General features: G+C 26.7%; 1 protein-coding gene across 1 annotated transcript; it reads right to left on the reverse strand.

Annotated features, from left to right (window-relative positions):
- Positions 1–1,318: 1,318 nt before the first annotated feature.
- Bma-scav-2 (CD36 family protein) lies at positions 1,319–5,742 on the reverse strand (the record flags this gene model as incomplete). The annotated part of the gene is made up of 12 exons (XM_001897390.2): positions 1,319–1,396; positions 1,887–2,088; positions 2,512–2,600; positions 2,714–2,838; positions 3,070–3,266; positions 3,570–3,656; positions 3,812–3,942; positions 4,368–4,445; positions 4,633–4,764; positions 4,849–5,046; positions 5,345–5,449; positions 5,593–5,742. The coding sequence occupies 12 exons, from the start codon at positions 5,740–5,742 to the stop codon at positions 1,319–1,321; spliced, it is 1,572 nt and encodes a 523-aa protein (XP_001897425.2).
- Between the last annotated feature and the right edge of the window lie 7,288 nt (positions 5,743–13,030).

Here is a 13,030-nt window from a genome sequence, read left to right on the forward strand (position 1 = left end):
TGAGAATTTAAGCTTTAGTTTTTTTAATTTAAATATTCAAGTTTTTTTTCTCTCTCTCATAGGCTTAAGTTTCTTTTTTTTTTTTTGTTTATTGCCTCATTTGTAGAAGAAATTAATTTTCAAGTACTTGTTAAGACAAGCATTGATTCCTGCTCATTTCCTGATATTTCCAGGAGCTCTGTTATTAGTTTTCTGATGGAATTGAAAAAGTGCAGAATTAAATGAAACATAAAATACAAAATCTAAATAGGAATAATGAGTCGACCTATAATTCCTGATTCCTAATTTCGATTTTGATTTAAATTTACGACAGTACAAAGATTCTTTTTTTGTTTATCGATTTTTTTAAAATTATGTTGGTGGGTTTGGTTTGGTCATATAAACGTTACCAAAAAAATTACCATAGGGAAGGATGAGATTGAAATTCTAGTTTAGGGACGAAATCTGGGACGAAAATTTTTACCCGTTTCAGTCATGAAAGGAAGAAGATAGATAATGGTTGCAAATGTATTTTTTGGTACTCTTATAACCAATGAAAAATAGTTCCGATAAAGTGAATAAATATGGATGAATTGAAATCCGAGACTTTCAGAAAAAAGTTTTATAATTTTGATGTACTTTTTAGGCTTATCAATAGTGATAGAATTTCCGAAGATCAATTACTTCTTGTCCTTGTCATCACCGGTATCATCACCATTAGAAATAGGGAATTTACCGCGGTGACAACTTTTACACTCCACTTATCAGTTATTTCCCACAATAATCATCAATTTCATTTTAAAAGAGAAAAAACGAATTTATAACGAAGAATTTACATTATAATGCTTTTTTTAAGGATGATAATCTTATTTGTAGTTTTTAAAGTACTAATAAATGCATTGTCATTATTATTAATTATTATTGGTATTATTAATTATTACTAAAAATTATATAAAATAAAAAAAAAAAATCACTATTATTGTGTGTTCTGTATCGATAATGATAAAATAGTCGGCATAGGCTTAATAATGTTTAAATGATGATTATTTCATATTATATTGCACCAATATTATTATTAATTATTAAAAAAATATTCGTTATTTAAATTAAACTAACACTGTATTACTTTGACAATAAATAACAAAAACTTCTAAGATTTTTTCATTTCTAATTTGCGAATAACATGGAAAGGAATCATAAAGAAGAATTACTTTATACATCTTTAACCTTCTACCTGCAGAAATAAGGAAATAACAAGGAAATACTTTTTTACCCGCTACCTTAAATAAAAATATGATCACGTGTGTGAATTGTCAAATTTAAATGACACATACTTCTTCTAATTGCCAGGTAACGACTGCACTTGTACTGTCACTTTGTTTGAGTTGTCTCTCATTAGTTTCTTGATTACTCTGGTCTAAATTAGTTTTCAGCTTTATGATTGAGATGTAAAAGTTTTTAAAATTTTTAGTTGTATAAAAATTATGTATAAATAAATAAAATATTAAAATTGTTGAAAATATTTTACAAATAAAGAAAATTTTTAAATAGATATTGATAAAATTTGTTAATATATAAATCCTATAGTTTTTTGTATTTTCTCCAGAAACAATCATTTTTTGTTTGATATGATCGCTACATTAACAATAGATTAATCTTCCCGATGTCTATTTTTATCTTAATCAATTTCTATTCTGATCATCATCATTATTACTATTATCATTATAATCACTATCCACTCTATTTAATAACGATTAAAAATTAAGTTTAAAAAAAAAAAAGAAAACTGAACCTCAATGAAATATACAGCAGCTATAAGGACAAGAAATGTATTGAAAAGGAAACATTGAGTGTTCAATAAATCTAATTGCAAAAAAAAAAAAAAAAGAAAAAGAAGAAAAACGAACTTTTAAGAGTAATTCGATGGAGATAGCAATGGAAATAAGCAGAATACCAGTAGAAATAGGAATGAAACAGAGAAATGCAAATGCTTCTTTCACAAGTAGAAGCATTCTGCGCAGAAGCGCTAATGAATCGTTGCCAATTTCTACTACTTGATATTCGGCAAATAGTGGTACTATCGCATTTCGCATCCTTGACAAATCCGCACTAAAATAACGCCTCAGATAAACTGTTACTAATTATTTGTTATTGTCATATAAAGCAAAATAAATCTCAGTGATATTCAAGGGCAAGCGCAAACTTGAAATCCTTAAGGAGTACTTTAACTACACCTTTCGGTGATTATTTCACCGTCAAAAAGGCATAACTTATCATGGTTATTTATATAAATTTCAATGTTTTTAAATTTCAACTGCTGTAAATTCTGCAGTAAAGTTTATGAGCATAGATCATGAATGAGCAAAAAAAGTTCCTGCCGGAATTGTGCGCTACCTTCTTGAAATCAAAAACTGAATAACAACGGCTCGAGCTCAGGAATTTAATACTTCGACCAACATATCTATCCTTACATACATGAGATGTACACGTCTGCGAAAAAAATTAATTTCGAATGTGAGGAAATTTTATTACGCAGCGAACTGGTAAATGATTCCTCGACCTTTCCACATGCCAATGTTAATCTGTGATCGAATATAAGTTCGAAGAAGAGTTCCAGTCTGCTGAAATTTTTAAAAAATCAATGTTACAATTAAAAATCATTGGTGAAACTAAATTATCAACAGTATAGTTATCATAGTAATGTTAAGAAAGTGATCAGATAGTTAATACTAACCGGTTCAACTTCAATAGCGATACCATCATGTTCTATTGAGCTTTCACTAAGACCAATAACTGATTCTTTTACTCTTTTATCAGCATATAGAAAATTAGGAAAAGAGAAAAGAATGGGCGGTGTACCTGAAAATGAAATTTCAATTTTATTTTATTATCTGCAAAAAAAAACAAAACAGGAATTTTTGCTTTTCAAGAAATTTAAGGGTTTTCAAGGAATCTTAAGAAAGTTATAATTTATTCGCCATTAACTCATATTTTAATCCTATAACCATTCATTCATTCAATTTTTCATTTAATTAGATCGAAATAATTTCAATTTTTTCTCCTAAATTCATATATTGTGTTGATATATACCATTGTAGCAATGGCTGAGATCCAGAAGTCCTTTTGGAGAACACTTCTCGTCTTCTGAAAAGAATGTCTTCCCGTTATTATGACAAAATCCTTCATTACCAGGTATCGTCGGATCCAGCAAATCTTCCTTTACCGTGAAACGATATGCTAGTATATTTTTGTATTCGATTTCCTTCTCAAATGTTAGGTGTATTGATCTAAAATGAATGACAACCAAAAGTTGGAAAAAATGTTTTTAAAATCTAAATTGCACCAATTAGCTTACAAACACTATCGAATTCAAATAAAAAAAAAAAAAAAAAGAATCAAGAAGTCACAATAAATATTTTAAAGTTTCTATAAATTTAAGATTGTTTCATTCTTTTCTGTGCAAATTCACACTTTAACTAGTTCAATTGCTCTGCCATATTTATGTGCATAACAAAACAAATATAACAAAAGGTAAGAGATAATATTATTTAAAGTAACAGCAATAAATTACAAACAGGTAGCAAATGTACCTGCAAAGATCCGGAGCAAACACATAAATTATATCAGTTTTTTTGATAAGTGGCTTGTAAAATTCACCATCTGTGCCATTAATTATCCTAAAAATTTAATCATCACATCGCATAAGATTTTTAAGGATAGCTGTAATATACTTTTCTTAATAGATACTAACACCACATTTTAATTTGTGAATTAATAAAACATTTAATGTTGTATTCATTGTAATTTTAATTTGTAGGAAATGTATAATTACCTAGCTTCTTTATTATTCCACCAATCCGCAGGTAATGATTTTAAGCCATCCCAACTTAATATTTCTCCAGCAGTTCCACTACCATCATTGCTACCAGTGGTAACTTCAACAATTTTCTGAGCTCCATTCCTCTAAAATTGCCTGTTTTTTCAGTAATTAATCTATTAATCACAAACAACCTGATTTTACTTTAGCAAAAGCTGATTACGAAGTATGATTTGAAATCAATTTATCAATCCAACATCAGATTATCACTAATTCAGTCAAGTCTAAACTGTTAAAATATATCATAATCTGTGACTAAAGGTATAGCTGCCAATGAAGCTTGATAAGTCTAAGTTAATACAAACTCAAACTTATCGTTTTGATACAAGTAATTCTACTAGTTACAAATTTATTCACTTCAATGTAATATTTCATTTCTCTAGTGACTTGTCGATTGTATTGTACGTCAAATTTCTGCTTATTCATTTGCAGGATGTTAATAAAAACGAAAGTCTAAGTAATAGATAATTATTAAAATCATTACTGAAATCAGGAATTATTTAATACTTACCTGCATCAGAAAACCAATTCTCTTCGGTACTTTCAATACCGATTTGCAAATTATATCCACAAGTGGTATTGCACATACCTTAACAAAATGTTCACATATATGTGTATAAATCGAGTATGCAAAGTATGCAAACTCAAAAATATCAAAACAATTAAATAAAAATAAAATTTATTATTTATATTTCACTGCGATAATACCATTCACTTAGCGATAAACCAAAGTACATATATATATATATATATATTTAAGAATTCTAGGAACTAACATTTGTAAGATATGGATCTTCGTACCCTTTAAATAAAATATCATCTACGGAAACTTTCAAAAATGGTTGTTGTGAAGGAAGAGCAAGTTGTGCCATGGTTGTAACCGGATTTGAAGCAATTTCGACAAATTTCTGAAAAAATTAACAAATATAAAACTTCATACGTTTGAGAATTTCAAATGATTATTCCATTTAATGAAAAAAATGGATCAAAACCTGAAAAACAATATTTGGAATCCAAATTTCCCGAGTTGGTGAACATTCTGCACAGGAAGCATTCTTGTCAAAAGTGAAATTATGGACATTTTGGTATTTAACAGAACCATTACCAAATCCAAGAATTTTTTTTTTCAAACTCATTTCGTATGCATATGGGCCTATTTTAATCATTTCTGGCTTATTTCCATCTAAAACCTATAAAAGAGACTTGTTTTTTATTTTATTTATTTATTTATTACCTTGTTTTTGATTAAGTTACTTGACTTCAAATCTATTTAACAAATATGCTTAAATTAATTTTCAAATATTCAAACATATTTGTCTACCCGACTTTTTACCTTTTACTATTTAATACAATGAAAGATAGTAATAGGATGAAAAGTAGAAGATTATTTAACAAATAATAATTGAAAAGAACTTACTGAATATTTTGAAAGATAATTGAAAGCAATATTTTGCAAAATAATATTATTTGTAATAAAAATGAAAAAACCTGTTGTGGATTTTTCACTGAGTAAACAAAAATCTCGGAACTGAATTTATAGTCGGGATTTTCCCATAAATGATATAATTCATTGTTTCGCGCAATATTCTTTTGCTACAAAATGACATATTTAAAGGTCAAATTTAAATATGAGACCTAACTCATAAATTTGAATATTCATTGTTATAAAATAATAATAATTCTCAATCTCGATTGATTAGCGGTTTCAATGCTGAAAGACTTATCACTACTGTTACCTGATAAATTTTGGCATTGATGAGATGTGGTGCCAGGAATGCCATCGATATACCAAAAAGGGTTAATATGACTCCAATAATAAAAAGTAATATTCGAGCAGTGCGACAATACAATGTTTTTAGTTTGCATTTCTGTCTTTCAACTGTCATTTTCACTCTTACAGAGCAATGATCTGAATATTATAACATATAAATATCGATTAGTTTGTCACAATCATATGTGACATCGATAAATCAATGATTGAAGCATGAAATGACAAATAGAATACAATCATTTTAGTATTTTTTATTTAATTGAGTAGGATTAATTTTCTTAAAATATTAGTTAAATATTTCTTTTGCTATCAGTGCTATATCTCAATGGTAGCAAGGAAGCACTGCAAAAAAATTTGGCCCAAAAGAACATTGAATTTCAGATACAAACTACATTTAAAAGCATTCATCAGTCATTTTTTAAGTGAAAATCTCATGAAATTTCATTGCTTTTAAGATTGATAACTCAGTTTCCATATTGTGAGAGATATTAGCATGAGCATAAGTTATATTTAATGTCAAAGATGATATATTTAAATTTAAAAAGTAAAATTTGAAATCACTATGACTTGTATTTCTGTCAAAAATGATAGTAATATAACTCTTCGAAGAAAATATCTTTTAAATTAATGTAGAAATACTTTTAAGTTAATATTCGAGCTTCTCATCAATCGTAAATTACTAATTACTTATAAATAATATAGCAGAAAATTAGTGTATATCTTATTAAGAATTAAAATTCGACTGAAAAATATAAAATTATGGGCTTATTTTGCACTTTTCATTTATAATTTCCTGAATTATAAAATTGGAAATTGATTATTCGTTCATCACTATAGCAAATAAAAATTTTAAACATATTTCTTGATGATAAATAGTTTGTATGCTATTTGGAAAATGTAAACAGAAAGATTATAATGCAAGATAATTATCCAAAATTTTATGTGACTATTTTTTTTCAATTTCAAAAACTGCTCATCTTTGATTATAAGCTAAAAATTTGCACATCAAAAAATATGAAATTTTGAAATTTAGAAATTATTAATAAAAGAAAAATTTTGAATTAATTCACGAATCAACATCTAGCAGTTAGAAGTCATCAAACTAATTCTTGCTGTAAATTTGGTTAACCTGCTAATACCATTTGTGCAATATCAAAATTTTTATGGTATTGGAACTTTTCATAAAATTCACTTATTAGCTTGATAGCCACTGATTTGAACTGACTGCTTAGTATTCTTGGCCTGCAGAAGATAGTATCTTTTCGGTATGTCTGAAGTTTTCAAACATTTTTGACCTTCAAAATGAGCTGTGCTAGAATTCGTCTGTTAAATAAGTTACAATAATACTTACAAAGCTTGAATTTTAGAGAATTCGAATTTTACTATGATATCAATACTTTTCTCAAAAGATTTTGTACAGAATTTGAAAATTTGACAGAATCACGCATAGTTTTTAAAAAACTTTTAGATCTAATTAAAGTAAATAGTAATGAGTGATTTGTCAAAACGTAAACAAAGTTATTGATCACTACTAATCACTACCAATTGTTTTCACACAAAAACGACACAGAGTTGACAGCTATCAAATATTGTAAGGAAATAAACATTAATTGAAATCGTAATTTTCAGCAGTAGATATATAATATAATTATGCATTGCTTTACACAATAGAATTTAGTCCAATTATTGATTTAAACTTGAATTGATAAATAAATTGTGAGTGACTGAAAGAAATTTCAACTTCCTACCAGTAATTAATTGCAACGTTTGAATGATTTGATTCCTGAAATAAACATTCGGAATTAGAAATAACAATGGACAAGTTTTGAAAAATCTACTTAAAATGATAATAAATTCAGTACGTATACAAGGATATAAGGCGCAACTGTTTGACTGACAAAAGTATAAACACTGTTGGAGATACATTCTATAAAGTGTGGAAATCAGCAGGAACAAACATTTTCGATGTTTCGTCGATGACGATTAAAGGGGACAAGAGGAGAGAGCAAAGGAGCAGATCTTGCATACTAGTTTCTGGATATGAAATGCATCAGGGTGCTCACAGTACTTCAATGATAATAACATTTTCGTTTCAACCGGTTCTCCGAACTAATACTGTTACAATTGTTGAACAAAACATTATATTTTCAATTTCAATCTTCTCGCTGATAACAGTTATCTAAATATTTCAGTTTAACAAAGATTGCATTAATTTTAATTAATATTTCGAAATTTCGGTTATACTGAGCAAAAAAGTTGACATTCATAAGAAATTGAGGTTTAGTAAAATATTAAAGCTGGCAGATTTATGATAACTTTCACAATTCTACCCTAATCTAAAAGATCAGAAAATAGAAAAAGTTGTTAAAAATTTCAGAATTGAAATTTTATAAATTTTAACGAGAATTAAATGAGCTACCCTGCAATGAATAAAATGATGATGATTAGAGATGATGATGCCCTTATTGTCATAATGACTTCTAGACTCACCGAGAGTGTTGCTCAACTGAAAATAAGTGCCCAAAAAACCGGATTAGTGATGGTTACATCAAAATATTCAAGCATAGTATGTAGGGCAGGTTTGAGTCATTTTTTTTTCCACCACCATTTATTATCATAATATTATCAATTATAAACACCGATTGTTTTATTTTGCACTTGATGGCAAATTGTATATTGTATGATATTAACTGCTAGAAGTGACATTTCAGAATACACTTGAATTTATTCAGAAATTCATCCTGTTTTCTTGTTTCTTTTTTCTTGATCAGTTTTCTATTTCATTGTGCGGTCAACTTTTAACTTTTAACATAATACTTCAAAATATTTGCAGAATTTAAAATTTGAATTAGAATTACTGTTGATCTGCATTTACATGCAAATTTCAATTGATCACCTGATCATTGCAATGATGAGTAATGCAGCATTTTTATTCGACAAAAATGAATTGATAAAATGATTAAACATGCATGTTTCTTTCTTAATTTCTAAACAAATTTTGTGATAAGAGAAGCACTTTTGTGCCATAATTGCAAATCCAGCATTTTTAAATTAATTAAACAATTATTGAAATCGTTGCTGAACACAAAAATGTGACTTTTGCATCCATGCAAACTTTCATTAAGAGAAAAATACCAAAAATACAAAAATTAAAAATCTTTCAAAGATTAAAGCCAGTAGTGAAGTCAGAATTTTATGATTTTGTGATATTGATTTTTTTTAAAACATTTAATACACTTTTTTAAATTTACTTAAATAGCTATTCGCTGAAGATATTTTTATTGACAAAAAGTTTCGTGACATTTTGTAAAATGTTTCATCTGTTCCTCAAAAAAAAAAACTAATGTTTTATATGTCAAGTTACAATTATTGTAAGATAAAAAGTCAAATCTAGTCGTTAGATTTCATCAAATTTTTACTTAATGTTTTCTATTGAAAAAAGTTTTTCGTTTTCTCTTAAAATTAAATGAAATTCTAATTAATTTTAAAAAAGCGAAATGAAATTACGGGTAGTTGTTATCATTAACTAGTATATTATCATAACTCTTTACTGTGAATTGAAAATCAGATTCATGTGAAAAAGTTAAATTAAGCTGTAATTGGTGGTACATTTCAAAAGTGCTTCCCGTAATACTCTAATCAGTAATGATTTTATTTACTTATCTAAGTTATCGAATCAAATCGATTCATATCAAACCGCTTTCTCCTTCAGTTTATTGAATCGATTTAAACTAATTTAGCTGTCAGCCTTTAATTTAACTTAGAATAACTTGCTAATAACAAATATCTAATACAATATAGTAAAAGTTTAGATAAAATATTTACTTTATCATCATAATGAAAGCATATTATTGCAACGGAGCATAGATGAAGAGCGACTTTTTTGATTAACACTTTTGTTAAAAAATAGGTATTATCAACAATTATATTAAGATGGAAAATTTTCTGCAATGCATCCGCTAAATTCAAAATCTGATTTGATGAGATTAATTAAAATTCAAAATATGTTTATCTTTTGATCGAGTATCACTAATAAGTACGATTGATAAACACTAAACATATCAGCATAATCCCTTAGCAAATTACATATATGCTGTATATAGAAATATGCCTTAAATATAATTTTTGTCCATGAATTTGATGAAAATTATTATTTTCCAACTTTTGGAACTGTTCACATTCAGAAAACAATCTCTAGTAGTAGTAACAACTATACCAATTTCAATAACGCTCAACCAATCAAATATCTGATAAGAAGATGAAAACTTTTTTCAATATTTAATGCAATCAAACTATGATGAACAACGTTAGATTCTTTCAACTCTCATCATTTCTCATTTCTTTAAAATTTAACTGACAATTTTATTAGATATTTTTCAGAACAACTTGCTTTTTTCTTGCATTTTTCCTCCTTGACCATTTTTTGCACGCAATATGAATTCCGATAATTCATGTTTAGTTAATTAAACTACATCATTATTACTTGTTTTAGTAGCTTCAATGTTCAGATCTTTCATTCTCCAAACTCACAGATAATCCTAAAAACATCAAATTTTAATATTTAAAATGAATATTTGAAAGGTTAATTTTTTTAACCTAAATTTAGAGTTATATTTGGAATAAGATAATTTATAATACAAAGAATTTTCATGATTAATACAAGCATCACAATTCTTGCAAAAGAATTGTGAAACTTCATTTTTCGTCTTCGTTCATCAGCGGTAGATAAAAATTGTATTTGTTAAATGCAATTATAAAAGGTAAAGAAAGTTGTTCTACATATAGTCACTTTGTTTTTGCACTTTCTAATGATTCGGTTGTTGCAATCTGTTATTAATAATTAAATCCATTTATAATTGTTAGAAATTGAGAAAATTTTCTCGAAAAGATTTCATTTCTTTTAAAAATTCATGACAACTTTTTTTTTTAAGAAAAAAAAATTCATGACAACTTTTTTTTTTTTTTTTTTTTTAAGAATTTTAAGAAACTATCACTGTTCTTGATATTCAATATCCATTTTGATTTTAAGTTTCTAGGCTTTATGTTTCAATCCACCGTTATGTAGTATTCATTTTTTTTTTGATATTAAATGAGATAATGAATAAATAATAGATGTACCGCCCTTGGATCAAATATGGAGTTTATTAATGGGAGTATATTTAGTGGTTGAACATAGATTTCAGTTTTGGCTTCCCAAGTTTTTCTTATATTTTTTGCAACTATGTCTTTTTTCTTTTTTCTTTCTTTCATAACTTATTTAATTAAGGATATAGAAATTTCATTTAAACATGCCGTGTTCGAGATGACATTTTATGATCAAACGAATCAACACAAATGACAAATAAGATGACAAGTGAGAAAAATTTGAAGTTGGAAATCGAAAAAAAAAGCACATTTTAAATTATATTATTGCGACAGATAATGTTATTTATATGTAATCCAAATTAGGCCGTTAAGGTTTTGAATGATAATTCATCAATTCATTATCAATTATTAATTAGTTAGACAAATTTTCAAACATTTTGAAATTACAGGCATTGGTAATGCATACTGAAAGGAAAGTTATATTCTTATAAGATAATTATAAAGAAAAGTTCTATCATCACTTTTATGTCTTCCATTATTGTTATTAATTTTATTTTAGTGAAATCAAATAAATAAATTTCGTCTATCACTTATTTCTCGAAGTCAACATTTGGAATTGTACATTAAAATTAAGAAAAAAAAACTTACTTCAAAGATTTTTTTGTGAGTAGAGAGAAAAAATCTACGTGTAAATCAGTTTCTCTTAAATTTTTACATTGAGATTTATTTAACTTTTGCAATTCAATATAGAATCAGTAAACACATTTCAGTAAATACGAGAACTTCGTGAGGCAAATTTGAGAGCAACTTACGAAAAAGCAGTTAGAGTAGTGCAATATCAATTCAAACTAAAGTATCAGCTCTAAAAAAAAAAAAAAAAAAAAAGAACATAAATCTTTTTTTCATTTTACAAAATTATTATAACTTTCAGTCATCCCAAAGGGTCCAAAAAAAATTTGATAAAAATAAAAATGTTAGCCGGTGGAATTGATAATATAAATAGCTGTAAAGAATGCCATCACTAATCATGATAAATAAATTATCTTCATCCATGCATCTGTGGCTAGAACAAATAATATTTAGATATGATGATAAAAGATATTACAATTATCATCTTTTCCGTTTCTTTTCCTCCTTTCTTATCAAATATTCATTTTTAATTTTATTTTTAAATTTAGCAACCATAAATATTTATGTGACACAAATATAACGATAAATAAATTTTATTAAATATATCAATAAGAAAAAGTAGGCAACATTTCAATTTAAGTATTTCAATTTAATGCAATTCATGTATATCTCATTTGGTCATAAAAAATAAATATGATTTAATCTTGGTAATATAGAAGAAAAGGAAGAAAGAAGTAAGCAATAATATTCACAATAATATTATAATAGAATAAACTATCACAATAAAATCATAATAAAACCAATGAAGCATTTCTGGTAATAATGTAAAGGTGTAATAATAAGAATAATGTAATCATAATAACGGATTAGCTTATTCCGCTAATTGTAATACATGAAGCAAGCAATGTTGTTGATGTTTTGACATAAATAAGCCATTGTGCTCTAACAATTAATCATTATTGCAATTTAATAATCACAATGCTTAATTAGCAGTCACAATGAGCCAATTTTTCTGTCACTTCATTCTTCCTTTAACTTATTCGAGCCGCTTCAAAACTATTTGTAAAAAAAAAATATTTTAGGCTACTGGCAATCAGCGTACTAGAAAAGGTGGTCGAACTAATTCAATCAATAATAGAAATGGAAACACTTCATTCATTATTTCAGTATAATTGTTTTCGACTTTCGATCATTTCTTTTGATTGAGTGCAATTTATTATAAAGCTTTTTTTTTATAACAAAGGGTCTACCATATTTTTTAAAAAAACTTTATAATTTTCGGTACAATACTATAGCTTCTTACGACCAACAGAGCCTTTTCTTTGAGACAAACATCAAATAATTCAATTTTTGGATGTTTGAGATTTTTTGATGAATGCCATTTTAAAGCTGCTCTAAAATCTCCTTAATTTTGAATTACCATTGAACGTAGCTATAAACGGGCTAATTCTTCTTTTATTCTGTTCTAATGTTAAATTACCAGGAGTCCTTTTAGTTCATGTTTGTAATGACAGACATTTCTCAGATGAAAACAAATGAAGTAAAGTCCAAATGTATCAGACTTAAAACAGCAAAAAATTTTGCAAATTAACTGATTCATATTTAAATCGCTTCATCTCAACACATGACATCTCTTATTAAGCGATTATTAAATAAAAGAAAAAAAAAAAAAAAAGAACCGACCTAAC

Source organism: Brugia malayi (assembly GCF_000002995.4).
Source record: "Brugia malayi strain FR3 genome assembly, contig: Bm_v4_Chr1_scaffold_001, whole genome shotgun sequence".
Classification (NCBI taxonomy): domain Eukaryota; kingdom Metazoa; phylum Nematoda; class Chromadorea; order Rhabditida; family Onchocercidae; genus Brugia; species Brugia malayi.